The sequence below is a fragment of the Mustela nivalis genome, assembly GCF_964662115.1.
Source record: "Mustela nivalis genome assembly, chromosome: 17".
Taxonomy (NCBI): domain Eukaryota; kingdom Metazoa; phylum Chordata; class Mammalia; order Carnivora; family Mustelidae; genus Mustela; species Mustela nivalis.
In genome coordinates, this window is record NC_139036.1 from 58293632 (window position 1) to 58321547 (window position 27916).

Genomic DNA, 27916 nt, shown 5'->3' on the forward strand with positions numbered 1-27916 from the left:
GGTCTGGGATCAGGTCACTGGGCTACGGACGGCGTGCCGTGGGCAGGCCCCAGGAGGGTATGTCCTCGTACCCGGGGGCCTTGGCTCGTGGCCACGGCACCCAGTCCCTGCCCCCATCATCACGTGGTCACCTTCCCCGTAGTCTTCAACTGTCCCATCAACTGCCACATCAGGGGACCTCCCCAGGCTCCAGGCAGGGGACACTGCTCCGTCTCCCCCAGCGCCCCTGCTTTGTCTCGGGGCCCTTGTGGTCTCCAGGTACAAAATAACACGATAAAGTGCCCTGCGGAGAGGAAAGGACTCATTAGACTTTTTCCTTTCAGTATAGTTTTCACGGTCTGTTTTTATGGCGTCCAGAACAAGAAATCCACCATCAGTGACACTTAGCACATTCACAGGGTTGGTCAGCATCACCATGATCTAGTTCCAGAACATTCCCATCCCCTCAAAAGGAAACCCCATGTCCATTAAGCGGTCCGTTCCCATCCCCCACCCGTCCTGGCGGCCCCCAGTCTGCTCTTTATAGACTCTTTTTTCTGATCTGCGTGGCTGTGTGTGACTTTGCAGCCGGTAAACAGAGGCAGGACGAGTTGGTTACTGGAAGGACGAAGGTGCACGGAAGTCAGAGTGTGGAATGCCCCGGCTCGGAAGGGGAGAGGCCTGCGGGAGCTCCGCCGGCCCATGCTCTCCGTTCTTGGGGTCTCTGCCTGCGCTTCCCCCTACGCTGCCCTGTCTCCCTTTGCAGATGGCCCCAGACAACTTCTCTCCCTGAAGTCTGCATGACCTCGGGCTTCTGGAGCCTCCACCAGCAAAGCTGCTGGGTCCGGGCTGCAGGGGGGTACGCTCAAACGGCCCAGTTCATCACTTGCTTGAGACAGGCACGAGGCTGGGTGGTGGTCTTCCTTCGAAGCAGGAGTTCACCCTGGCCTGAGCACCTGTGAGCCAGATGAGACGGAGAGCCCCAGAAACCGGTGGTGGTCTCACTGACGCTTAGCCCAAATACAGCAGAGAAACTTCTTTGGAGAAGTTGTATTCTTTGTGGTAGTAGAATCTGGGAGACACATCCCCAGTACGTCCCCGGCAGGGGGGCAGTGTGAGGTAGGGATCAGCGGTCCTCGAGATCCAGTAGAGGCTACTGTGGCTTCCATCAAGCTGTATCCCTTAGCACCCCCAAACGTGGCTGCGCATGCACCACGGAGAGCGAGGTGTAGCGCTCAGATAACGGGTCTCAGTGAGCTGCCCCCCAAGGACCTGGAGCCCTGGGTCGATCGAGAAACTCCCAACGACTGCCGGTACAGTAGCCGCAGCAGACGCTGACCGCGTGAAGTGTGCCTTGACTGGTGGTGCCCAGCTGGCTGCGTCGGGACAGCGTGCAACCCTGGATCACAGGGTTGTGAGTCTGAGCCCCACATGCGGTGTAGAAATAGCATAAATAAATAAACCCTGAAAAGAAGAAAAAAAGAAATGTGCCCGGTCCAAACCAGGGGGGTGCTGGGAGTGCACGAGGCACACTGAATTTCTGAGGCTCAGTACAGAAAGGAAGAAGAGTGTAAAATGTCTAAAAAGTTTTGGGACCCCAGGTGGCTCTGTTGTGAAGTGTCTGCTTTCGGCTCAGGTCATGATCCCGGGGTCGTGGGATCGAGCCCGCATCAGGCTCCCTGCTGCACACACAGCCTGCTTTTCCCTCCCTCCGCCCCTCCCCCTGCTTGTGCGCGCTCTCTCTCTCAAATGAACAGATTCTTTTTAAAAAATTTAAAAATAAAAAAATAGAAAGGGTTTAGAGGAGTGACCTGTTGAGTTGATACTGTTTGGGCTGTATTAAGTAAAATACATTAAGTGTCGCCTGTTTCTTCTTACGTTTTTAAACGTGGCTACTGCCAGTGACAGATGTGCTGTGCTTATGGGGCCTCGCTTTCTGTTTCTGCTGGGGTTTCAGTGGGCGGCTGTGTGGGCTCCAGGCCATTCTGGTAGATGCTGTGTGTGGGCCGGCCCCGGGGGCAGAACTAATTCATCAGAAAAGCACCCTCCACCCCTGGGCTGAGCGTCTTGTGAGGCCCAGGGGTTCCCTCTCCTGCGCTCTGGAGACCCCCATCCCATGGGCGATGCACCAAGGAACACGCGGGAAGCACCCAGGCCACGTCCCGGGCCAGCGGTCTGCAGGGATGAGGGAGAGAGGACGAGGAAGGGCAGGCAGTGGCCTTGGAGAGCTGGCAGGTTGCCCATGTGGTGCCCAGGAAAGGGGGGGTGGTGGGTCCTGGGGGACAAGTCTAGGTGAGAGGTTCCAAGGGGAACGCTGGGAAGCAGGGGCCCCGCTCACAGGACAGGCGGAGCCGGGAGGTGGCATCTCCATGGTTCCGCGCCAGCCTTGACACCGGTGGGACAGGAGTCGCTCCTGCTGTCCTTTGGAGCTGTCCTTCAGGGCCCAGTGGCAAGGGCCCAGCAGGCGGGGCAGGGGGTGGTTGGAGGGGCTGGGCCCTCCCTCTTCCCTGTCCTAGGAAACCACCTTGTTGGAGGAAAGAGAAGCCTAGGTTCCGAGTGGCCAGTCTTCCCAGCTTGAACGTCACGTCCTGCTTTAGTTCTTGTAAGGTGATTGTGTCCATTTCACAGGTGGGGAAGGTCAGGTCCCACAGGGTTGGGTAATGAGCCAGAGCTGATGGGAGTGAAGGGGACCTTGATCCTGGTGTGTCTCTGAGGCCCTCAGCTCAGGTCCTGCACCGTCCTCCCTAGCACTGAGATGGGAACAAGGACTCTGGACACGGGGTCCCTCCCCTGGAAGCTGCCTGTGTTCGGCCCCCGGCCCAGAGACCCAGGGCAGCAGCTCTGCACTCTGAGGGGAGGGGAAGGGAGTGGGAGGCCAGCCTCCCTGAGGCCATTATGGCAAACCTGAAGACTCGGGAGGCCTTGGGGAAGAAATTGGCCATCTGGAGTGGGAGTGGCCAGGCTGGACTGCCAGTGGCTACTGCTAGGGAGATCTGGCTTCTGAGAACTGGAGGGAGGACCCGCTGGACATGATCAGCCTGCCAGTGTGGCCAGTGGGCTGGGTGCTTGGAAGGTGGGGTGGGGCTCACCCACCAGCCATGGGGGCGAGTGGGGACGGGGAAGGAGAGAATGCCTCGGGGGGAGGGGCCGGGCTCGAGTTGTTCCTCCCGCGGGTGGCCACCTGCTCAGGTGTCACTCAGGACTCCTTTGCACTTGAACTTCTCACCCTCTGCCCCTGCAACTTCCCAACACCAGCAAGAGCTTTCCCCTAGTGGGGAGTAGGTCTGGGGCTGGCTGCCTTGGCCCCGCCTGAGCCTGGGAGTGACTCAGTCAGGGTCAGAGGTCGTGGCATAGGATGGGTCTGGCAGATCCCAGCGCCCAGGCCCCACCCCAAACAGGGTGGCTCCCAAGCTCCTCCTTCTGGGGGACCACCTAGCCCATCCCTAGGGTCTGTAGGGAGGGTGACTCACTGCCTGGGCCCTTAGGCTGTAGAAGCTGCAGCCCAGCTCCCCGAAACCGAGTCCTTAGGCTCCAGGAAGAAGACAGAGCTTGGGGTAAGCTGGGCTGGCCCCACCTTTCCCTCCCGAGCCCCGGCCTGTGGTCCCCTTGTGCTGCTTCTCCCGTGGGGGTGATTCTGTCACCGTGGCCTTGGGCAGTGGGTGGCACACAGGGTCTGCTGTGCTCTGGCCCCCATGCCCAGACCCTGGAACAGCCCCAGCTTTGGTTTTTGACAGCTTTCCTGGGGAGGTCTGCAGCCCTGGGGGGAGGCCTGCCCGATAGCCTGCTGTGCCATCTGAGCTGGATGGGGTTGGGACCCATCAGGGGCTCACCTGGCAGAAAGGGTGCTGGGCGGGGCAGCAGGGAGAGGGGGCACCCCCGGGCCGTGTCCGATTCCTGGCACTGCCCTGCACGCCCGTCCTATCTTACCTGGGCAGGAGGACAGTCGGAGGGGAGGGACTGGAGGCTTCTCCGGCCCACAAACTTCTTGGCCAGGGCAGCTGGACTGGGTGTCCAGGTGAGCGCCTCCTGCCCTCTCTCCTTCCCGGACCCCATGGCCCTTTCCTTTTGGGGATGACTCAAGCCCTCTGGGGGGCTCAGCTCCTTGGCGTTTCTCAGGCACGGAATGCACCCCGCACGGCCCGGTTGGCTTCAGGCCTGCAGCCAGGCGCCCCTGGCCTCCTCCGGGGGTGGGGGGGGCCCTCTTCTCCCTCGCCCTGCCTCCGAGCCTCGGTTCTCAGGCGGTCCCTCCTACCTCTGCCGCGCTCTGGGAGGCTCCTTGTTCCGTGGCCACAAAGCCCCTTTGATCCTCTGCTCGGCTCGGAGCCATGTGACCCGGTGGGCGGGCCGCGCTCTCAGGCGGCCAGCGCAGCCCGTCGCCGCGGCTGGGGTGAGTCCTCCGCTCCCTTTGTTCCTTGCAGCCTCACACCGGTGGCTGGGGGCCTCAGGTGGTGCGGCCGCCCCAGGGCTCCCCGAGGGCAGGGCAACGGGGCCCAGAGCGGCGCCTCCCCGGGCCCCCTGCCTGCGGCCGGGGGACCGCCCCGGGTCCCCGGGAGAGGGGTGGTGGGAGCTCGGTCTCCACGCGGGGCCCAGATTTTCGGCCGCGGAGCAGAAGAAAGGGGCTTTGTGCGGCCACAGCTATCTCTTTGTAAATATTTGGCCAGCTTGGCTGAGTGGTTAGGTCCTCCTCCGGCAGGGAGTTTCTTGGAGCCCGTTTCCCGTTCGCAGGGGGCTTCCCTGACTTCTAGGAGGCCCCGGGCTGGAGGGGGGGGGGGCTCGGGTTGGCCGCCGCCTCCTAAAACTGTTCCGCACCGATTGTCAGCCGTTGGGGCCGAGGCTGGGCGGGAGACTGGCTTCGGCAGATGCTGGAAACATGGGATCCGACGTGGTATTGTGGGTCGGGGAGTCGGCGGCGGCTTGTCTGGGTTCCGGGCGCTGTGGGGGGTGCGGCTTGCTCCCCGAGCGGGTGGGGGCTGGGACGGGTGCACCGCGCTGGAGGGGGAGTGGGGCGGTCCGCCACCCCTTGTCAAGGAGCAGGGGTGAGGAAGCAGCCCCACAGGGGGACCCGGGGACCTGCCATCCGAAGAGCCTTCCAGCCGAGACGCTGGGGAATGCCGCAGACTCAGATCCCAGGCCGGCCCAGCGCGCCCCGAGGGCCCCAGTGCTGGGAGGGCCGAGGTGCTCTGGGGCCACGCCATCTGCTGCCGAAACGTCGTCCCACATGTGTGTCCTCTCGTCCCCCCCCATCCCTCTGCCTCCAGGCACTCCATCCTGGTCCCTCTCCGCTTCCTCTCTGCTGGGGAGTCTTCCCAGCTTTTGTCAGAGGTTTGGGGAGCATCTCTGCTCACCAAAGAGCAGTTTGAAATTCCTTTCCTGGAGAAAAATGTGCCGCCCAGCCAGTGTGTTTCTGGCTGTAGAGACAGCGCCCCGATCGGAATTTGGTTTGGATCCCTCATGGAAAATCCTGTTAGGGGACGAGGGAGAAAAAGCGCCCATGTGCTTACGATCCTTTCTGTTCCCTTATAACCCCTTATAAGTGCGTGCGGAGTCCCCACTTCATTCACTGTGGGTGTTTACATAAATGTCAGTCCTCTTGGGCCTCTCCCCGCAACCCAGGGGGCCCCTTTTCAGGAAATAGGAAGAAGATTGAGTTTGTTTAACCAGTTGGGGCCTGAGAGCCGGCGTCTGCCTGAGACCTCGTGCCTAGGGTAGGATTCTTGCTTCCCTCCTTTGGATCTCCTTTGGGCTAAGGTGTGACTGCAGAAGGAGACCTCTTCCAAGGCCGACCCCCTCCCGGGCGTCCCCATGCCCACCCCCCACCCCATCATTTCCGTGTTGTGGCACCTGCGACACCATCGTGTCTACCGGTTTGTGTGTTTATTTCCTCCAGACGGCACCTTGTGGGACGACGGTTGGCTGCTGTGTGGGGAGGGGCCTACGCTGTGTGGGACCCTGGGCGCTCCAGGACCGAGGAGTCGGCACCCTTCTGGATGGGAAGGGGACATCCACAAGGCGACACCCAGCCAGGCCAATGACAGCTCTGGTTGGGGCCCGTTGGGCCATCCCCTGTGCACCTGGCCCAGCTTGTCCTCCCCAAGTCTGGAGGACAGGGCTTACCCTGGGCTTTCTCCCCAGAAGCCCTGTACCCGCTTGGGTGACCAGAGTCTGGGCTAACGTTCCCTCCCCACCCCTCCCCACCTCCCTGGCCACGTACTGTCCCCACTTCCTGTTCCGCCACTGCCTGAGCTGCCCTTGTCATTGTCAGATAGGACAGCAGCATTCCCTGGGGGTGTTCAGAGAAGGGGAAGACCCCATCCGTATGAGAGCCCCCGGCAGCTCGAGCTGGGCCCAGCTTCCTGTGTTGTCAAAGAGCTCAGTGCCTTTTCCCGAAGCCGTTGGTTCACTGGGGAGCTTCCGTTATCCCAGGCCCGCTGCCCACCGGGATCTCGGGTGGCTTTTCCTTACGGCCGAGGGTTCTGGGCGCCCTCCTCCTCTGCTTGGCTGAGAGCACAGGAAGAAGGACTGTATTTCAGGGCTGGTGATGTGGGGAGAGCCCCGCGCCCCGCAGCCAGGCTCTGGGGAAATGCTTCTAGCACAGATCACAGCCCTCGGCGAAGACGCCATCCGCAGGCTTCTGCCTCCAGCGGCAAGCTTTGATTTCTCTGTTGAGCGCCAGCCTGGTTCCTTGGACAGGTCGGGGCCTGTTCTCAGGAGCTCGGTGGAGCCTTAGGAGGCCTGCCCAGAACCGCTGCGAGGGTGGTGGGCTGTGCAGCCGGCTCTGCGGGCGAGCGGGGAGGCCCAGGGCTAGTCACAGGCCCGCCAGCCCACCCCCTCCCAGCCGGCTCATCTGGACCCTTGTTCAGGGTTGGCGGAGGGACGGGGCGGTTAGGGGTGCATATCTTGCTTGCGGTGGCCTGTCCCTGGGCCGTGGGTGCAGGAGTGGGGTTTACATGCTACCCTCATCTCCTTCTCTGTTACCACCTCTGGGAAGTGTGGGGCCACTAGGCCTGTGGGGGCAGAAGAGCAGCCCTGCCAGGCCCAGGGGTTCTGAGTTCTGATTCTGACTTTGTGGAGGGGCCTGAGCTGCTGCTGGGCCTCCGGGCGGAGCAGAGTTTAGCGGAACAGAGTTTATGCTCAGCTGGCGGGAGCTGGTTTCGGGGAGGAGGGCCTGGGCCTCGGTTTGGGGCAGCAGCATGGTGCAGAGGGTGTGCAAGGTGAAGGCCAGCCTGTCCGCTCCCTCCCCTCGTCCTGGCTGTTCCAACCTCAGCTGAATTTTCAATGTTTTGATTTGGGTTCGGTAGCTGGATCATGGCAAGGGCACCCTGACATTTCTTGTCCCTTTCCTGAACCTGGGGACGGGGGACAGCTCCTGAGAGGCTGGCTCCTGACCACCCATGGCTGCACCTGGAGCCCCAGCTCTGGGTCAGGGTGAGTCACCAACACGGACCCGCACTTGGCCTTGGGCAGGGAGGCTCCGCTGGTTTCCCTGTGGTGCTCCTTGCTGGGCTCTGTCACACCTGGCTTAGGCTCTCCCCTTCCGGGACCTGTGTCCCCAGAGGCCTGCCAGCCCCGGCCCTACCCTGCGAGTGCCAGGCACGGAGTGGCCGGTCATCAGGATAGTGTCCTTGCTGGTGTCCCCAGTGGAATGTGCGCAGACCTCCCCCGACCCCGCAGGCCCAGTTCTAGGTGCCTGTCACCAGGCCTCTGGCAGCAGATAAGATTTTCCTAGCTCAGAGCAGGAGGTGAATTCACCCTCCCGCGTGGAAGAAGGATCCACCCACATCGGGTCGGGAGGTTGGTGTCCGGTCTACGGTCTCTTAGACCGTGGGCCTGTGGAGAGAGGGCGCTTCCTTGGTCTCGGCCTCCAGGTCTTGCTTAGTTCACGATGCTCAGTTCACGAACGCACTCCTGTCAGCGCGGGGGGACCGCAGCGGTTTCATCTGTCCACCCGGGACTCCGCGGTTTCCATGCAGTGAGCTCCGGGGGCCTCACACGAGCAGCGGCGGGTCCTGCTGTCCTTATGTGAGCTCTTCTGGGAGCGTTTTTTCAGGCCCCAAATGCATTCTCCCCAGGGCCGGGCACTGGGCCAGAAGACCCTGGCACCGCTCCGCGCCCTGGTTCCGGGGAAGTAGGGGACCAGAGAAGGGATCCAGGTCGTGTCCCTGTCACTGGCTGTCCGTGGTGGGCTCCAAAGACTAAAGACGGTGACAGTGGCTCCACGGAGTCTGAGGGAGAACGGCTGCTGGTTGTGGGTGGGGGCCGCGGGTGGGCAGCGTGGCGCGGAGAGCCGTGGAGGGAGGCAGCACATTCGTGGCAGGGCCACGCACCTTCCAGGAATTCTCTCCCTCTTGGCCTCACTCTCCTGCGCAGGTGGGCTGGGGGCTGGCCTAGCCCTGCGGACCCGGGCCACGGGGTGGAGGGAGGCTGGGAGGCCGTGGTCGGTTTGCAGACCCCACGCTCTGCTGATCGGGGGCTGGTACCCGTCGCTCCGGGACTTGGCAGTCTGTCTGCTGGGGCCGGTCCCTGTGGCCGGTGCTGTCCTGCTGACCACGGACGGTCACCTCTGGGCCTGGTCCCCGGGGCCCTCGGTCTTCATCTTGGGGAGTTTACTTAAGTAACGAGAACGCCAGGTTCCCTACCTGGAAACTGAGGCGAAACAATAAAGTCATCCTGGAAGCATTTTCAGGTGGGTAAGAGTTTCTTTCCTTAGGTAGGGTTGCTTAGTAGGAATAAGTTTATTTATTACAGAAGAAAGGAACTTCAAGATGACCCCAGGGACCCCCTCACCCCAAGGCCGGTGTGGCCTTTGTGGATGCTGGTGCCCCCTCCCAGCCCTCCTGCAGCCTCTGCTCCCTGGAACCCTCTGGAGCCCATCGGGCTGGCCGAGGCGCTGCTTCCTGCGGGTCAGGACTGTGCATCTGAACAGTGCCCAGCACGGACTGTGCGAGCGCCTCCCCGTCGGTCTTCCTACACGCCAGGGATGTTAGAGCTCAGGGCACAAACCCGTCCTCCCCCCCTTGCAGGCGGACGCCAGGGCCCAGGCCCGAGAAGCAGGTCACTGGGCCCCTTGGGTTCAGTAGCTTGGCCCACTGAGGCCAAATTGGAGGCAGTGGAGCTGGGACTCCTTCCCGTGTGTCCCCTACTCAGGTTTAGTGTGAGCCCCTCTTAGCCCCCCCACCCCGAGGGCCCCAGCAGGCTGAGGACCCTTGGAGGCCGGATCCAAGAGAGCACAGCCCCCTGCGTGAGGCCTGCCGTCCCTCGATGTGGTGACTCTAGGTAGAAGGCAGGGAACAGCGCGGAGTCTGGTTGGGTCCAGCGGGCCTTGTGTCCCAGCCGAGGGGAGGGTCGGACGGGGTGGGGTGGCCGGATTTGGTGGACACTGGGGCTAACTGGGTGTCCACCTCCGCTAACTTGGCGTCGGCCGGCTCCCAAGGACTAGGGGGGACTCTGTTTCCCGAGGCTCCCCACTGCACCCCTCTTCTTGCCCTGTTCATGCGCTGGGACGGCCTGGCTGCTCGCGCCCCAAATTCCAGGAGGAGATGGATGTTCAGGGAGGTGGTTTCCCTCGCGGGGCCAGTGACCTGCACCACCCCCTGTGCACCTCTGGAGGACGCTGTGGCCTTACACACGTGGCTCGCCACCTCTGAGCCGCGCTCCAGCATCCAGAAGGCATCATAACAGTCACCGCCTCACGGGGTTGGCGTGAGGGTGAACGGACATAAATCAGAGAACGCGTGACCCTGGCCACGGAGATGTACGTTAGCCTGTGACAGCCGCTGTCACGAGTTCCAACCACGTGGCCGCCCTGGGACCAGCAGGGTAGGGAGACACACAAGTCGGGCCTTCCAGAAGCTTCCAGTCCAGTTAGGTTGGTGGTATGTACACTCCAAGATGAGATGCCCTGGGACCCTCGGGCGTCCCCAGGAAGGCAGCTCGTTGGCAGTGGGGACTCAGCAAAGCCTTCAGGGCCCGGAAGTGTTGTACCGGTCGTCCTGGGCTCCCTGGACACAGAGGAGAGCAGCTGAGAATCGGGGCAGCCAGAGAAACGGGACAGGAGGGCAGAGGAGGGGCGCGGGGGGTGTGGGGCCAGTCCCCTGTGCTGTTCTCAGGCCGCCGGGCTCCGTGCACACCCTCCACACCGCACCTCTCCACAGATGCCTGCTTCCTGCTTTATGCTCGCCTGGCACAGGTTCCTCAGCTGACCTGTGCCGTCCTTCCAGAGGTCTTGGCTGCATCCCCAGCCTCCCCCAGGGCTCACGGTGGAACCGGCGTGCCTGGTCCGTCTCCCTGGGTCCTTGCGTGTGGGCCAGCAGCCACCTCGGTCTCTGTCACTTCCTGCTGTGCCTTGGACGCTGCTCAGCAGGAACGTGCAGAGAGACTTCCCGGCCTGAGACCCAGGCCTGGTCCGCCGGAGCCTCATGCCGCCGGCTCCTGGGTTGCCGCTGGAGCCCGGAGAGGATGAGCCGGCGGCCTCTCTCCGGACCTCGCTTTCTGCCTCGGGCTCAAGAGCAGAAACTTGCGTCTGCTGCTCATTCACGGGGCTGTGGGGGAGACTGAGTCAGGGCTGGGAGGCGGGTTCTCTGTGGGTCCCAGGGTTTGCTGGGTGGGTTGGGGGTAGAAGAAGCCCCTCCGTGGGGGCTGGTCTGGACTGCCTCCTCCCCACGGGGCTCTCTAAGGACAGCTGGGGAGTAAAGAGCTAGTTAACACCACGGGGCTCCGGGAGACTCAGTACTAAAGTTATAATTAAACCTTGAGCCACCAGAGGCCCCTCTCCCTCGGGGGCCTGGGCCGCCCCATAAAAGTGGGGCTTCAGTGAATTCTCTCTCTGACTTGTTTTTATGGCGTCTCCCTCCCAGCAGAGTCCCTAGGGCTTGGGATCTGGGGGGAGTGGCCGAGAGCCTCTCACACATCTGGGGTGGGTGCTGTGGAGATGGCTCCGGAAGTCCGGGGGCCCCAGCAGCTGTGGGCTCCCGCAGTCACTTCCTCTGCCCGACCCGGCAGGCGAGACTGAGCACCTGCCGGGTGTGTGTGTGTCGGGCGGAGGGTGGGGGGCGGTGCCAGGTCCGGCTGCTCCCACACACAGCTGGTTCTGGTACCGGTGTCCCCACAGCCGGGATGCTGAGTGGGCTCTCCCTTGTCCCTCCTGCCCAGAGACCTGGGATGAGCCGAGTGTACCCTTTGTGGTCCCTTTGTGGTCCCCGGTCGCTGCACGTTTACTACCGCCATCCTGCCCTTCCTGGTGAGGCTTAGGGCCTCCTTTGGTATTAAAGGGACCTGCTCCTAGTTCACTGTGGCTGACAGGTTCAAGGCTGGGACACCGAGATGAACGGAGTCCTCGTGAGCACTGCTGGTGAGAGGAGCACACAGTGGGCGGTCCCGGAGGAGCCCGCCAGCGCCCCACTCCCAGGGCTGCAGACTCAGAGTGGTGCTGGGAGCCGCCCATGGACGCGGACACAGCCCCCGCGCTCGTGTGCTAGGGATCCGTCACGGGGCCCCCATTCCGTTGTTAATAGCTTTGTTGAGATGGCATCCGTACACCGTGAAGGTCACTCTCCCAGAGCGTGCCGTTCAGCGGTGTTTCATGCATTTGCAACGTCCTGCGGTTATCGCCACTGATTCCAGAACGTTCTCATCATCTCCGAAGAGACTCTGTATCCATCCGTAGCCAGGCTCTCCGCCGGCCCCGGGCAGCATGGATCTGCGTTGGTCTGTGTAAATTCTCCTGTTCTGCGTATTCTGCAGGACTGGAATCCAACGCATCTGGCTTTTCACGGGGTGCGGTGTCTTCAAGGTTTGCACTGTGGCAGGTGCCAAAGCTTCGTTCCTTTTCGTGACTGGACAGTACTCCACACGACGGCCACGCCGTGCTCCGTTTACCTGTTCATCTGTGGGTGGGCGTCAGGGGTGCCCTGCATTCTGTCATGACTCACGCTGCCGTGAACACGGGTGCCCGGGTCTTGGTGTGCGTGTGTTTTCGTTTCTCTTGGGGACCTGCCCGTCCCGTGGTAGGTGGTGGGGGCGCACTGGGCGTCCTGCCCCCAGTCCCTGCGTGTTTCTTGCACTTTCCCCCGTGACATGTTGAATCTACGTCTGGACAATTCTCCAGAGGTGCAGGGCCAGCCCCGTGGGATATGGTGGCTGGGCCTGGGGATGGGTTTGGGGGTCGGTTTGGGGGTCCACGTGGGGGCACAGAAGAGCCATTCGGGTCTGTAGCCAAGTGCTGCCGCTGGCTTCTGGTTCCCTTCACCCGTGGGGAAGGTCTGCGGGTCCTCCCGCTGGGGCGATGGGGAAGCTGCAGCCGAGCCCCTGAGCGGGAGGAAGTGGGTGGAGGGAGTGGCTGGGCTGCGCAGACCCCCTCCCTCGTAGGAAGCTGGGGGAGTGGACGGAATGGACGGGGTGTGGGAGCGGCCTCTTCCTGGAAGATCGGGCTCCCCCTGACCTCACCAGCCGTGGCCCCAGGCAGACGCTTCCTTCCAGGGAGGGTGGAGGTGCGGGGGACTCGGGGACCCCGGGAGGGGGCGCAGGCAGCCGGAGCATCTGCCCCCGCGCCACACACAGAAAAGTTAGGCTCAAACAAACACGTGTCCTTTGTCATGTGAAACCAGCACAGGAGCGCAAAACGCGAAGTCCGTTTGCCCTGTGCCCGGTGCGCCTGCTCCCCCCGCAGCCCACAGCCCGAGCTGAGAGCCCCGGAAGGGCCTGGCGGGGCTGGGAAGCCAGGAGGGCGCGGCTAGGCCCTGGGCTGGCTTCCCTCCTCCTCCGGGCCGCAGCTGGAGGGGCCTCCACCTCTCGCCAGTTCGCAGGCAGAAATTACCATATGAATGTGGCTGCTTCCCGGATCCTGGAGCTGCGGGACCTGGGAGGGCACAGGCTCCCACCCCCGGGCCTCCGTGTTCTGTGCTGGCTGCCGACCTAGCGGAGGAGGCTGACTTTGACTCGTTTCCGATCCCTCGGCAGGTACCCCCGGGGCACAGAGGGTGCGGGGTGAGCGGGACACCCCACCGACGGCACGCTTCAGGCTGGGCTTTCTTCCGTCCTGACTTGTGTAAGGACAGGTTTCCGTGGTGTTGGTTCTGTTGGTCTCATTTCAAGAGTCACCGCTAGTTACCGCAGGAAACGCGGGCTCCAGGGAGAAACCGGCGGCCGGGTGGGGGGCGGGATAGCAAGTTTGAGCGCGTTTAGACTGAAGTGCCCTTGCACAGCCAAGCCCTGGGGTCCCTGCTGCTCTGGTGGCCCAGCAGCCTCTTGTGTCTGAGCCCTGGGCTCTGTCCGTTGTTCAGCCACTCTTAAGTTTGGGCTGGAGGTGTGTCACATAGAACAGCTGGATGGCAGATTCAGGGACAGCAGGAAAAGTCCCCCTGGAGCTCTGCAACTCACCGACAGATGCCAGCTCCCAGGGGGCGTGTCTTCAGGGTTGCCCAGTGACTGGTGGCCTGGTCCCCTGCACACAGGAGACCCACTTGACTCTGTGGCACCTGTCAGGCTGCCTGTAGCTGGGGAAGCCACTCAGGGTAGTGCCTCAGGGTGGTCCCAGGTGTTCTGCTCTGAGCCCCTGCCCATCTGCTGGGCCTGCCTGCCCCTGGCCCTGTCACAGGCCACCAAGTGTCTGCCTGGTTTCCTTCTCCGTGGGCGCCCTACCCCCATTTCCTGAGCGAAATTTCCTGACCAGGCAGGAGCCACCCCCGGAAGCACATCCATCCATTCGTCCTTCCTCTTGGGGGTTTGGTGCCTCTGGAGGATGACATGGTTAACGTCCAGCTCACACGCTGCCGCACACTGAAAGCCGCCGGGGAGCCCGTGGGAAAGGATGCAGGCCAGCACCTCGGGGGCCAGGGCGGGAGAGGTGCCACCTGGATTGGCCGGGGAGCAGTGGCCGGCCCCCCACGATGTTCTGGGAAGAGAGGAGGGCTGGAGGAAGAGCAGTAGCTCCCCGTTCATTCATTCAGCACCCTGGGGGAAGGGGGGGGGTTCTCTGGGAGCAGGGGGCAGGGAGAACCGCTCTGAGGAGCCTTGTTTGCAGAGCTGATAGGAGCTCCGGAGACTGGCCACGCACCCAAGCTGGGGAGCTGAGCGGGGCCTGTACTTCGCGGACAGCGACTTAGAGCGTTGTCGGTGCCTCGCGTGTTTCTGCCTCGGCAGTAATCTTTGATTCTTACAATGCTCTTGGGAGGCCAGTGTTACTGTTCCAGTGTACGCATAAGGAAATGGAGGCACAGAGAGGTTAGGTTACTTGCTCAGGGTCACACAGTAAGTGTGGTGAGGGCTACCAGCGAGTGGACAGAGGTTGGCATTTAATGACCAGAGGACAGGCAGTCTACGGGGGAGAGCATCCAGCCCGGGACCAGGACGGATTCTGCTGGTGGAGGAGGGGCCGGTGAGCAGCCTTAGCCCCAGCAGCTCCGACAGAGGAGACAAAGCAGCAGAGGCCGGCATGGAAGCCCAGAGAAGAGAGCACTTAGGGAAAGGAAAGGGGACTGGTCAGAGCTCATTCCCTACAACTTGGGGTGAGGAGGTACCCCAGGCACTTGGCTCTGCAGAGGCCCAGCGGCTGTGTCTGCTTAAAACGCCAGGTCCAGAGTGTACCCAGACTTTGTGCCACAGCGCAGGCAGGAAGATGGACCGGACCTGCTGCTTCCCCTCTGCTGTGTGACCCGGCACCTGGGCACAGGCGGGTCTGCACTCCGCCCACGGCCAGCATCCCACCCCCTGCTGGTGTGTCGGGGCGGATGGACATGTCTGTCCAGAGGGTGGGCAGCGGGCTTTTTCCTGGGAAGGGCCTGGCCGAAAGGGTCGGGTGTGTTTCCAGGACTCCTTGGATGGGCTGGCAGCCGGTCCCGCGCTCCGGCTGGAGAGCGTGTGACCGTAGGGGTGGGCCCTCCAGTATCACAGCGTCCTCCTTTGGTTTATTCACTGGGTGAGGGGCTCCTGTGGGCGAGCGGGGGCTGGAGGGGGCAGGGGGTGGGGAGGCATGGAGGGTCTGAGCAGCCCCGCTGGCTGGTGGGCACAGTCGGTTGTAGGCTGAGGGCCGTGGAAGGGTCCTTGCTGATCCCTGGGCCCTGAGCCCGCTGCGTGCAGAGCCCCCGTCCTCCTGAGCAGGAAGGACCCTGGGTGGGAGGGGGGATGCGTCCAGCCCCCTGTCAGCCTGAAGCTGGAGCCGCAGAGGGATGGGTGCCCTGGTGCGAGAGGGTCTGGGGCTGCCGACCCCGCCCCTGCTTTCCCCCACCCTTCCTGGACCCTCAGCCCCTGGGCCTGTGGTATGAGCCGTCCCTCTCCCTGCCTCAGGGGTCATCTGGCTGGGCTTCGCTTCTTCTTCCGGCCCAGGAATGTGCCCCTCCCTGCTTGGCCCGCCTGCCCGGAGGGGGCTCTGGGCACGGGGTCGCCTTGGGCAGCGCCCCCATCACCCTACCCACCCCAGGCCTGACCAGAACTGCACAGGCCTGGTTTGTTTCGTAACTTTTTGGGGGAGGGGGAGGTGAATTTTGATGTCTTTTTCCATGTAGCCCCTGGGGGTGGGGAGGCTGCCCCCTCGTAGCCCGAGAGCCCTGTCTACTTTTTGTTTTCTCAGATGACTTCATCAGCTGGAGGAGGCAGCACCCCCAGCCTCTGTCCGGTCTCCCCCCAGCTCTGGGGAGCATCTGCTGACAGTGCTGCTGATAGGAGGGGGGGGCAGGGGCAGGGGAGGCAGAAGCCCCCCTCTTTAGGGGGACATCCCTGATAAGAGGAAATTCCACGCTGTGACAAATGGCCGGTTTCCATCCGTCCACGGGGGCGGGTGGGACCTTTTCTTTCTCTTTTTAACTTGGCAAATATTTGCCAAGAACTAACGGAATCTCTGTGGTCAGCCGGCCCCTTCGGACCCGGTGGGCGGGCTGGCTGGGGCTGGATACTGGGTTAGCTTGGGGGCGGGGGTCCCGGTCATGCTGGAAGGTTCTCTGGGGTGGGAGGAGGCTCCGGTGGGTGGGCGGGCCGGGGGGCACAGTCCCTGATCCTGCAAGGCCAGTGGGTGCTGGAAAATGGGCTAATAAATCCTCGACACAGGAAGTCGGAGGGCTCATCCCAGCCCTGGCTGCCTGTCAGTTCTCCAGGCTGCCTTGTAGGAAGGGAGCTCAGGCGGCTTGCAGGTCGGAGCCTGCTCTGAGCGAAGAAAGACGGATGTCTCGCCCGGCGAGAGTCCCTGGGAGGGGGAGGCGGGCCTGCAAATCAGGAACAGAAGAGGGCCTCTTCCAGAAGGGGGTGGGGTGGCCTGGTGAGAGGTGGCCGCTGTCCAACTCGGACTCTGCCGGACTCGGGCCAACTGAAGCGAAGAGCTTCTTGAGATGTGAGACTCCTGCCTGCACGACGGCGGAGAAGCTTGCTTCGACGCGTCCGGCGGGAGCGAAGCCCGGGAGCCTTGGTTGGACGGTAGGAGCGGGGAACCCCCTCCCCGCCTTCTCCGCCTTTGGGGCGCCTTCGGTCCTTGAAGGAATGAATGAAATGAATGAGTCAGAAGGGGATGGCATGGTCACTGCCGGGTCCTCTCCCAGGTCCGCAAAGGCTAGGGTGTCCTGGGAGATCTTCCTTGATGGATGCACACCCCCACCGGCTCCCACGCGGGAACCAGAGACTGCAACTTTGTCTTCTGCGGTCTCTTCCTCCTCCTCCTCCTCCTCCTCCTCCTCGGAAAAGGGAAGGAGCTCCAGGGAAGGAGCTCCGGAGCGGGAGAAAAATGCAGCCCTTTGCATATGCAAATCCCTTTTTTCTTGCCGAGCTGCGAGCCTTTGTGCTCCTGTTCTAAGCCGGAGTTTCAGGCCAGAGGGCGAAGTCTCCGGTTTCTGGCATCCCAGTTCCCGACCAGACTCCGACGAGGCACTTCCTGCCTCGTACAACGTGTGAAGTGTAATTTGATTTGGAATTACTTATCGAATTAGATGAGGCGTGTGTGCTTTTGAAATTCAGCCCTCGATCCGCGCCCGCACAAATTTGCAAAATTTGGTCATTGATATTCAGTGTTTTCCGTCTTTAGAAGGGAACAGGAAGTTCCCCTGCAACGTTTATGGGGAGCTTGTAGCGGCTTGGGTGGGTGAATGGGGGACAAGGAGAAACGAGCAAGGAGCAGAGGAAATGGAAGAGGTCCTGTTTCCAAAGCCCTGCAGGGGGCGAGGCCCCTACACTCCCTGCCCACCCCCTGCACATGGCTGGTTCTCACTGGCCCTCTCGCTGCAGCTCTGGGAGGGAGACCCCCGGCCTTGAATCGTTTGTTGAATGAATCTGTATTGTGGTTCTGGTCCCCTAGGACCCTGTGATTTCCGCCGCCCCCCCAAAGTTTTTATTTATTTTTGACAGAGAGCACAAGCGGGGGGAGCAGCAGAGGGAGAGGGAGAAGCAGGCTCCCCCCTGTGCAGGGAGCCCGACCAGGGGCTGGACCCGAGGAGTCCAGGATCTTCTTCCACGATTATTGTTTGTAGCCATTTTTTTAAGATGCAAAGCAGTTCCGTGTGTGTGTGTGTGTGTGTGTGTGTGTGTGTGTGTGTCCGTCCGTCCGTCCCCGTCTGTCCGGTCCGTCTGTCCGGTCCCCAGCCCCACTGACTTCCCCAGGTTGGCTGACAAGCACCTCTCCCTCCCCTGCCCCTCACAGCCAGGAGCGGGGAGGCCTCTTTGAAGCCCCTGTGAATCGGTCAGCTCAGCGGTCAGCTCAGCCTGGGGCGACCTCCAGGAAGTGGAGTTTGGGGATGGGAAGCGGCATTTTGCTCTCTGCTGGGATGGCTCCATGGGGAGCTTGCAGAGCAGCAGCGTCCCAGGCCTCTGTGTGGGGCCTCTGCTGTGTCAGGGCTTGTGTTCTTTGCCCCCCCCTGCACCCCCCCGCCTTCCCTGGGAGTTCTGCGGCCTGGAGAAGGCCCCTGGTCTCTGGGACCCCCCTGTACTGGGCCCCGCGATGACTTTCGAGGAGCTTGACCAGCCAGGCTTGGCCTTTAGGTGGTTTTCTCCCAGGTTGTGGGGGCTCAAATGCTGTGCCCCTTGAGAGGCCTGGGGCTTCCCTAAAGGGAACTCCCTTCCCAATCGGGTGGGCGTCTCCCGGCGGCTGCTGGGGAGAGGGGGCGAGAGCTCCGGGCCTCCCATCCCTGCCCCCGCGGCAGACGCTGCCTGGGTCTTTGCTGGAGGACTTGGCCTGTGGAGTCGCCCTGCTCTGAGCAGGCTCGCCGCGGTGCGTGAAGGACCACGGCTGGAACAGCGCTTGGGGCGCCGGGAGCCCCCGGGAGACCTTGGCCGTTGTGATCAGCGTCAGGCCTGCATTCGTTCTCTCGTTCATGCCAGACAGCGAGTCTTGGACCTGCCGTGTGCCGGCGCCGCTCTGAATGTGGCGGCTGAGAGCCCTGGCTCGGGGTCCCGTGGAGGGGGGCGTGGGAGGGAGCACATCGTCCTAACGCAGTCCCCGTGGAGACTGCCCGAATGTAGGGTGTGGGCTCAGTAGGGGACTGCGGGGACACGAGGTGCCCAGGCCAGGGCCTGCAGGGCTGCAGGTACCGGGGGAGGTTGGGCAGAGGGCAGGAGCAGCTCCCATCACTCTGCCCTGCATCCGGGCCTCGTTGCTGGGGACGAGGAGCATCAGCCGTCTGTGTCGTGGCCACGGGCATCTGCCCGTGTCCCCTCGGCCTGCACTGCAGAGCTGTGCCGCGGTCCCAGTGGGTAGACTCTAGGCACCTGGGTGGGGAGTGGGGAGCAGCCACTGAGCCTGGAGGTTACCGGCTGGAGGGCAGTCTTCTCCGGGAGAGGCCTTGGGGCGGGAAGAGAAGAGGCCCTGGTGGGCCCTGGTATCCCCAGGAGCCCATCCTCTGACCCCCGAGTGGGCCTACCTGGATCTGCTTGGTGACCCTGGTTCCCTGCCTGGGCCCGTCCGGTAGCCTTCTAGGCGTCTTCGGACCGGTTGGCCTCGCTCTCTGTTCGGGCACTGTGGGCGGGTGGTGATTGAGTGAGGCCTGTTCAGACAACAGTGGCAGAGTCCCCGGGCTCTAAGAGCCAGGCATGGAGAGGATTGGGGTGAGCTGGGTGGATGGCATGGGCCTGACCCCGAGGGCGCTGTCCCGGGGCCAGCTGCATGCGACACGGGACCGGCCCCGTGGCTACTGCTTCTGCCGGGAGCAGAGTCAGGCAGCAGCCCAGGGCAGAGGAGTCTGGTGCTGGGGAGGATGGAACTTGGGGGGACGTTGCTGGGATGCAGAACAAGGCAACAAGACCCCCAGGGAGGCGGCAGGCTGCTGGGGCGACCCCTGGGTGTTGGCTTCCAAGTCAGGCCTTGCAGGCCTGCACTGGTGCGCTCTCCGCAGCCGCCGCCCAGGAGCTGGGCTGCAGTGTGAGCCGCCTCAGAGGCATCCCACCCAATAGCGGGCTCCTTTCCGGGGGCTGCCTTTCAGCCAGGGGAGACTTGGTGGCGCGGGGCAGGAGGCCATGGAGGGGGTTGGCTCCAGGCTGCAGGCAGAGAGGAGCGGGGTCACCGGGTGGGGCGGGGGGAGTCCTGCACTCCTTCCTACGTAGGTGGCCTTCTGCCACAGGCTGAGTCACACACGGAGCCTCTTGGTGGCAGGGTTCCTCCAGGTTGGGACCGGTGGCCAATGCCACTGCTCTTGATGGCTCACGTTCCGTGGGTCGTCCGTCCGTTCTGTTGCTGGAGGTCGTAGGTACTTCTCGAGGGCCACTCTCTGGGCGAGGGGTTGGGGGCACCACCGAGCAGGCCACGGTGTCAGGTTCAAGGAGAAGGGAGCAGCGGTGGTGGGGCGGTGGTCAGGAGCCACAGGGCCTGTTTTCTGCCCAGGTAGACAGTGCCACTGTGGCAGGGTGGGGACCCTGCTAAGAGCCACGGGGAGCCATGGCCGGTACCCGAGGCCCTAGACATGCACCGCGCAGGCCGCAGAGAAGTGCTACATTGCTCTGACGGTCGGATGACTGTCCAGTGACCGTGCCTCGCCGAGGGTCCCCTGGGTTCTGTGAGTAGTTAGGCTGGATGCCTGCGGGGGCCCAGAGCAGGGACTCCGGCTCTTGCACGGCCGTGCTCACAGCAGCCTTATTTACAGACGGGGGAGACGGCGCAGGCGTCGGGGGATGGATGAATCGATAGACAGCGGAGTGTCAGGCAGACGTGGAAAGGGAGGCCATTCCTGCCCCTGCGGCGACACGCAGGCTCCGCGAGAGAAGCCGGGTGCAGGGGACGGGGCTGCGCGAGGTCCGTAGGCCTTTGAAATCCACAGTCCGAAGGTGGACGCGAGGCCACCGGGGTGTGGCAGGGGAAGTGAGAGGTCCGTGGGCGCGGTCCCTGGGGAGGGTGATGGACGCATTCTGGAGGTGGCCGGTGGTGCGCAGCAGCAGGGATGGGGCCCAGAAGCAGACACTGAAACATGGTTTAAATGCCTGCAACTTGATGTTATATAAATGTTACCACAACCAAGAGGATAATTAGGCTGGAGGAAGGGATAAGCCAGTGTGTAGGGTCACCCCAGCCTGGGTGGTCTCGAGCCTTCTTTCCACGGTGAAGGTTGGTGGCCTGGCGGGCAGTGACGTCACCCTGGGCCTGAGAGCTGCCGACAGGGGGCGGTGGGGGGGCGAGGGGAGGAGGTTGACCCCGGGGCCGCTGGGGTGGGAATGAGGCTGCACCAGGGCCCAGGCCCTGAGATAGAACGGGCATCCCCTTCTTGGAGGAGGGGAAGGAAAGTCATAGCAGTTTGCTGTCTTTCCACATTGCCTTGTCCGAGAAGCAGGCAGGAACAGTGAGCAAAGGCAGGTGGTGCTGTGTGACCACGAGTCAGTGACTTAACCTCTCTGAACCTGGCTTTTCCACTTTTAAAAAATAGGGCTCTTTTGGGGCACCTGGCTGACCCTTTCCATCTCAGGGTTGTGAGTTCGAGCCCCATGCTGAGCGTAGCAGTCACTTAAAGATAGGGCCTTTTTTTAAAAAATGGGGCTCAGGGCACCTGGGTTGGGCCTCTGACTCTTGGTTTCAGGTCTGGTCGTGATCTCAGGGTCAGGGAATAGAGCTGTGTTGGGCTCTGCGCCTGGAGTGGAGTCTCCTTGGGATCCCCCCCGCCACCTCCCTCTGCTCCTCCTGCTCATACGCGCGGTCTGTCTCTCTCTCTCGGATAAATACATCTTTAAAAAAGCAGGACTCCCCCTGGTTCTGTTTAGCTGATGACGGTGCAGAGAGGGTCCTCTGGGACATAAATGTGAAACTTCTTTCATGTGAAGAACATCCCTTTGCTGTTTGTAGCATCTCACAAAGTTCGGGTATGAAACAGAAATTCAGGTGCCGGGGCCACGGGACAGAGGATGCGGCCCCGGCCCCAGGGAGGGGTCGCTGGGGGACGTGGGTCGGATGCAGGTCTGACCATCGTCGCGGCGGGGCTGTGGGCCAGGCTGGGGCCGCAGAGCCCTCCTCCCCCGAGCCCGCACCAGGGGGACAACTCCCAAGACCCCAGTCATTCCACGAGTGTTGTTAGGGGGTCCCCTCCCTGTACTACAGCTCTGGACGGACGTGGGGGTCCACCCAGGCTGGCTGCCGTGCTCCCTGGGGCTCACGGCGTGTGTGTGGTGGGGGACACGGATGGTAGCACACGGCCCAGCAGTGAATAGGAAGCTTTCGTATTGAGTCAATGAAGTGACGGTCGTCACAGGTTGGCCTGGCTATTTCTGATGGTGTTTCAGGGAAAAAAGGGAAAAAATAAATCACTCTGCAGACTTCAGTTTCCCCATTTGTGAAAGAAGTAGATGGAACTAGAATTCTTTGCTATCCAGTGTCTTTGCCCTTTGCCCTGGGTCGCTTTTTAAATGTAAAGTAATTGAAATAATAAAATGAAAAATTCGGTTCCTTAGCGGGACCGGCTGCATTCCCAGTGCTGGGAAGTCACATGTGAAAACAGGTGGCAGTTCCTCAGAAAATTAAAAATACTAATGCCACGTGACCCTGCAATCCCGGAAGAACTGGAAGCAGGGTTTCCAGATCTCGCACACCTGTGTTCCCAGCGGCGCTAGTCACCAGAGCTGAAACGCAGAAGCGCCCCAGGTGTTGATGGAGGGACGGATAAGCAGAGGGGACTCTGAGCCTTAATAGGACGTTCTGACACTCGCTACAGTGTGCACGAGCCCTGAGGACGTGATGTTAGGTGAGATAAGCCAGGATAAACATTGTAAGATTCCTCTACATGGGGATCCCTGGGCCTGCAGATTAGAAGGTAGAATTGGTGGGGGGGTGAGGAGTTGGTGTTTAATGGGGAGAGAGTTTCACTTTTGCAAGACAGCATTCTGGAGACGGGTTGTACAACAGCGTGAATGTCCTTCATGCCACGGGACTGAGCACTTAACGTAGGTGATGGTGAATTTCATGTTCCATGTATTTTAGCACAATTAACACTGTAGCCCCACGTGGCTGCCGTATCAGGCAGCGCGGGCCTGGGGTCCTTCCATCCTGGAAGTCCTCTGGGACGGTGTTGGGGGAGACGGTCTCTGCTGTCCCTGCCAGGTGGCCGGAGCAGCCGGGTCCCGGGTGGCTCTCCGTGGAAAGCAAGGGTTCAGAGAAATCGTCTGGGGCAGGTTGCCCTGATGGGGCCTCTGCTTCTCCCATGGTTGGGCGGGCGGGGTCCTGCCTTTGGGCCCCGCAGAGCAGTTGTGCTGGTATCTCCACTGGCCGGGAGAGAAGGGGCTTGCAGGAGGGAACCCTCACCTGTGCAAAGGCCAGGCCCTTCCATCGGTGATGGGGGTGATGGGGTGGGGGTTGGGGGAAGAATGGGGCTCGTTGCGTTTTTGTGATAATTTCTGAAGCAGGCGCTGGTGGCAGGATGTTTGCTTTGTGGTTTGAGTTTCTGCCTGGGCAGGGGGCGGGTCGCTGGAGCCCAGGAGGCAGGGGATGAGGGCTGCATGTGGGAGTGGGCGGGGCCGGTGCAGGCCCCCGACCAGACCCAGGGGCAGCTGGAAGCAATTTTCGGTCACGTGGGGCCAGGCCGAGCCGCTGGCCTGCAAGACAAGGCCCCATGTCTGTGTCCAGGAAGCAGCCGCACGGCCACATGTTCAAGGCCAGCTGCTGCGCTGGTCTTTGTTTATTTAAAGTTGCTGGAGCTGGGGACAGTCTTTCTGAAGAGGGGGCAGTGGCAGATGCCTTCCGGGTGCTGCTGGGAGGAGGCCCCGTGGCTGTCTTTGCTGCCTCCTGGGTCGCTCGCCTTTCCCTGGCCTGGGAGTGCGGTGGGCAGCAGGGACCCGTGGGCTCTGTTACTGCTCGGTCCCCGATTCCGTGAAGGGGGAGTCACGGCGCTTTGTCCGGCTGAGAAAACGGGGAAGTCGAGCGACGTTGTGCAGAGAAACCACCCACGCTCTGATTTCTGGAGTCTGTCATCTCATCATCCCGGCCGCGGAAGGAGAGGGTGCTGGGCCCCCCCGCGGTCACCTCCCTCTGACACTTCCACAAAGCAGAGGTGCGGCCACCTAGGTGCGAGCCGGTTGGGCCCACTGGGGTTTGGCACTGGGGTTTGGTTGCCTGGGAGAGTCTGGTCGCTTCCCCAGGAAGTGGAAACCCCCGTGTCCCGTGTCCTGTGCATGAACCCCGCCCGCCCCCCACCCCGCCCCAGCGCACACTTGGGAGCGGGGTTCCGAGGCTGATGCCCAGGGAACCAGCCAGCCCCTCCCTGGGGGGGACCCTGGAAGATGTTAGGATGCACCGTGTGTGTTCCTGGGAGGGGGAGGGAGCTCACCGTCCTCCTCAGTGGTCGGGGGCTGGGAAGGCCACAGGGGGACTGAGAGGCTGGCCAAGGAGAAGTGTGGATAGGCGCGTGTGGTGTATCTAGGGGTACTCCAGGACATGGCCGATGTGCTCCTGGTAGACCCTGGGAGGGACCCATGCTGTTCTGAGCACCCTGACCAGCTCCACCGGGGGAGTGGCCCTCAGGTCCCCACTGGGTGCCTCTGGCCACTCCTTCTCCAGGCCTCTGACCTGGGTGTACAGACTCTTCAGGGCAGGAAGGGAGGGAGGTTCTGATCTGCAAACTGCAGAGGCTTGAGTTATTTCTAGAAGCTCAGTCCTGCCTGCCTGTCCGCAGACCTGGAAGCAAAAACTGGAGGTGTGGGGCACACAGGTGCCAGGCAGAGAGAAGGACCCCTCCCCTGGGTGGGGGTCGGGAGCTGCCCCAGAGCCCCAGAGCCCCATCTCCCTGCTGTTGCCTGGGAGCCGCGGAGCCCAGGAGGGGCATACTCTGTCCCCGTCTATTTACGGGGACCCAGGACTGAACACACCTCACCTGGGAGTTGCAGGATGATAGCCGGGTGTTCTTCATCCTGGCTCACGGGCTGGCCCCACCGCTCAGCTCTTTGGCCCTGAGGGTCCTGAGGCCTGTGGGAGCCTGTTTGAGCCCGTGATGGAGGTGGAGACGGCCTACCCGGGTGCCCTGGGGCAGGGTGGAGGCTGGGAAGAGGAGGGCTGGGGTCAGCTCTGCCTTGGAGCTGAGGGAAGGAACCTGCTAGTAGGCAGCTGCTGGGGAGGGGTGGGGCTCTGCGGGTGCTGTGGTGGGGGGCCTTTAGGTCTGGGGTCTCCTGTAAGGGTCTCCTGGGCAATTGAGCCTCAGTTTCCCCGCTTGAGAAATGGGGTGGTGGTCGGTGCTTTGCAGATGCCTGTGTCAGACCCCCTGACGCCCCCCGTTCTGCCCACAGCCCCCGAGGCGGCTCCTGGCTGTGTTGGCGACATGGCTGAGACCCCCAGAGACGCCGGGCTGAAGCAGGCGCCCGCGCCCCGCAACGAGAAGGCCCCCGCGGACTTCGGCTACGTGGGCATCGACTCCATCCTGGAGCAGATGCGCAGGAAGGCCATGAAGCAGGGCTTCGAGTTCAACATCATGGTGGTCGGTGAGTGTGCGCCCCACGCTGGGACCCCACGCCGCGGGCTTTGGGGCTCAGTCCGCTCCTCGGAAGACGGGGGTGGGCGCACCTGGCCCGCAGGGCGGATGGCACGTGGCACCGAGCGTGCGCCCGTGTGCCTGCCGGGAGGGCGGCAGCTCACTGACCAGCAGCCTCACCCCCTGCCCCCTCCGGGGCTCCGTCCTGGACTTCCAGTGACGGGGCCGGCCCCCCCACGGCCAGGAGGTCTTGCTAGAGGCTTCCTGGTGGCCCCGGGAGAGCTGGATGGGCCCCAGGGCAGGTCACTGATAAGCTCGGCCTGATCCGGGTTGGGGGCCAGACGTGGGGGTGCACTGGGCCACCTCTTGTTCCTGAAGTCCTTGGGGCCCCATTCGGTCCTCGCAGACGCCCTGTCAAAAGGGTGTCCCACTCTGCAGGCGGCAGTGAGGCCCAGAGGGGGCCTGGCACGGTCTCTGCTCACAGGGCGGGGAGACCAGAGCTCTGCTCCCTGGGCCAGGCGGGCATCTGTTTGGGGGTCTGCGGACCCAGCATGGAATCCCGGCCTCACCTGCCCACTCAGTGGTGTGGTGCTGGTCCTCCCTTCCCCGGGGCTTACTCATCTGTAAGATGGGACCCCCGGGAGGGGCAGTTGCAGAAGCAGCAGCAGGGGGCGGGGGGAGGGGAGGACGATAATCCCAGACAGTTTGGCGTCTCCCAGACACCAGGCACGGTGGCCGGGCTCTCTGACGTAGCTCCGGCCTGGCCTGGCAGGGGCGCAGACAGGTGGGCTGGGGGGGGCGTGGACAGCCGGGCCCAGGGGTTCCCGACGTCCACCTACGGCATCCTGGGAGCTCATGCTTTTTCTTGACAGGTTATCAAAGTCGGAAAGTCGGTATAATTTAATTCTATAAAATACGTGGGCTAGTGTGGCATAGAGCAGCTCAGGGAAGGGGTGAGGTGCTGGGGCTCCACGTGCGGGGTCGTGCCTGTGAGGTGCTCCCGGTGTGGACCCTGAGGTGGAAGGTTGTTTCGGGGCCCTGGATCAGACTGTGGGGTTCCCATCCCCGCACTGGGCTCTGTGCCTGTTTCCTCCTCCGTCGGGCGGGATGACGATGGCCCCCGGGCAGGCGAGGGCGTTACACAGCCTCCCTGAGGACAGCGGCTGGCGCATGAGGGGAGAGCACTGTGAGCAGAGCCCGGGGTCTGCGGCAGCGGCTGCAGGGCCAGCCCCCCTCCCCCCACCATGCCCTCTGCCTTCTGCCCTCCTGCTGTAGGCGGGCCTCAGGTGATGTGAGGATTAGAAACAGCGGCCGGGAGTGTTTCTGGGGCCCAGGGGTCTGGGAGCCCCATAGGGGGCGGCCTGAAGCCCCGGGGGCTCCCTCGACCGCCAGGATCTGTGGACATGGGCACTGGCCAGTGGCTGTTTCTGTTCCTGGCGGCGAGACCCGGCTGCCCCCCATCTGGCTGACCCCCCCGCCCCATCCTGCCCCAGCAAGAACTGACCAGGTGGCTTCTCACTGAGCCCCGGGGTCGCTCAGCTACAGGCTTGAATGCTGAGTGCGCTGGCGGTTCTAACCTAGGTGACCCCGGAAACCAGGCAGAACCCTGCAGTGCAGCGGCCTAGCGCGGTTAGACTCTGGCAGGTTTGCAGAGCCTCCCTCTTGTGGTCCTGGGGCTCTGTGGAGCTTTCCCTTCAAACCTCATGACCTCGGTGTGTCCAGCTGTGAAGAGGAAAGCTGCATCAGGGGGCCCGGCTCCCCCACGTGGCCTCCCCGGTGCTGCTCTGCCTCGCAGCTCCTCTGGGGGGCCCTCTGGGTCCTGCCCCAGGACAAGGCACCACTGCCTGGGCATCCCGGCCCTTCCTGCCTCTCGTCCTCCCCTGACTTGGGGCCCCCACTGAGCGGGGCCGAGGGACAGCACAGCGCCCAGGTACTGCCGAACCACCGGGCCCACTGACCGGCTCTCCTCCTCTCCCCAGGGCAGAGCGGCTTGGGGAAGTCCACCTTGATCAACACCCTTTTCAAGTCCAAAATCAGCCGGAAGTCGGTGCAGCCCACCTCGGAGGAACGCATCCCCAAGACCATTGAGATCAAGTCCATCACGCACGGTGAGTGCCGGGGTGGGGCTGGGGGTGTCGACACGGGGTGCGGGGTGCTGCATCCTGAGTGGCCAGGTTGAAAGTCCGGGTCAGGGATGGTCTCCGGGAGCCCTGTAGGCCCTGGTTGGAGGGAGCCCCCTGGAGACAACTGAGTTTTACAGCAAAACCCATGGGTAGGAGCTGCCCAAGTCAGCGGTCACCAGGCCCTGCCGGAGGCGGTCCTCCCTGTGCATCACCTGGGGGATCGTCGCAGGTCCCCGGGGGGGCACCCCAAACGGGCCTTGGTGGGGGCCGGGCTGGTCAGGTTCCTCCCAGGCAGGACCCAGCCTACCCCAGGTTGTCTGTGGGGGTCCAGGGTTTCCCCCTGAGCTTGGTGGGCTCTGTGATTCTGCAGATATTGAGGAGAAGGGCGTCCGCATGAAGCTCACAGTCATCGACACGCCGGGCTTTGGGGACCACATCAACAATGAGAACTGGTGAGGACCCCTGGGGTTGCCACTGCTGGAGGAGCGCCCTGACGGCCGCCGGGGCCTGTCTCGCGGCCTGCTCCTCTGCTGAACCCTCCGCGGCCCCCAGATCCTGGGCCAGCGTGCAGTTCCCCTGAGACTCGTGACCCCCGCACCTGCTGGGGTCAAGGGTCAGCACGGGAGGCTGGCTGGGGAGCTCTCGGGGAGGGTGTGGTCTCTGCTCAGACGGCCCCGCAGCCCAGACCCTCACACTGGCAGGCCGAGGACGGGGCTGGGACGCGTGGGGGAGAGCGGGCAGGAGCCGTGCCCCAGGGCGGGCTGACGGGGCCTGTGCTGGCAGCTGGCAGCCGATCATGAAGTTCATCAACGACCAGTACGAGAAGTACCTGCAGGAGGAGGTCAACATCAACCGGAAGAAGCGCATCCCGGACACGCGCGTGCACTGCTGCCTCTACTTCATCCCCGCCACCGGCCACTCGTGAGTCCCCCGCGGAGCCCGGGCCGTGTCCGTGACTGCCCCTGTCGCTGTGCGGGAAGA

General features: G+C 63.0%; 1 protein-coding gene and 1 long non-coding RNA gene across 17 annotated transcripts in view; one reads left to right on the top strand and one right to left on the bottom strand.

Annotated features, from left to right (window-relative positions):
* The window catches only part of SEPTIN9 (septin 9), a 143701-nt gene that overhangs the window by 107882 nt on the left and 7903 nt on the right, over positions 1-27916 (top strand). For 7 of the 15 annotated variants that reach the window (XM_082705370.1, XM_082705375.1, XM_082705363.1 and 4 more), the window contains 4 exons: positions 24631-24822; positions 26792-26920; positions 27306-27387; positions 27719-27856. In XM_082705370.1, coding sequence (XP_082561496.1) covers positions 24631-24822; positions 26792-26920; positions 27306-27387; positions 27719-27856 — 541 coding nt within the window. The other 8 variants (XM_082705364.1, XM_082705373.1, XM_082705369.1 and 5 more) reach the window with 8 other exon arrangements.
* On the bottom strand, positions 311-4320 carry LOC309850863. Of its 2 annotated transcripts, none has more exons than XR_014304477.1 (2): positions 4232-4320; positions 311-1443 (listed from the first exon to the last, which is right to left on the bottom strand). It is a non-coding gene; the product is annotated as an uncharacterized lncRNA (long non-coding RNA). The 2 variants fall into 2 exon arrangements; XR_014304478.1 differs by lacking the exon at positions 4232-4320 and adding an exon at positions 3907-4013.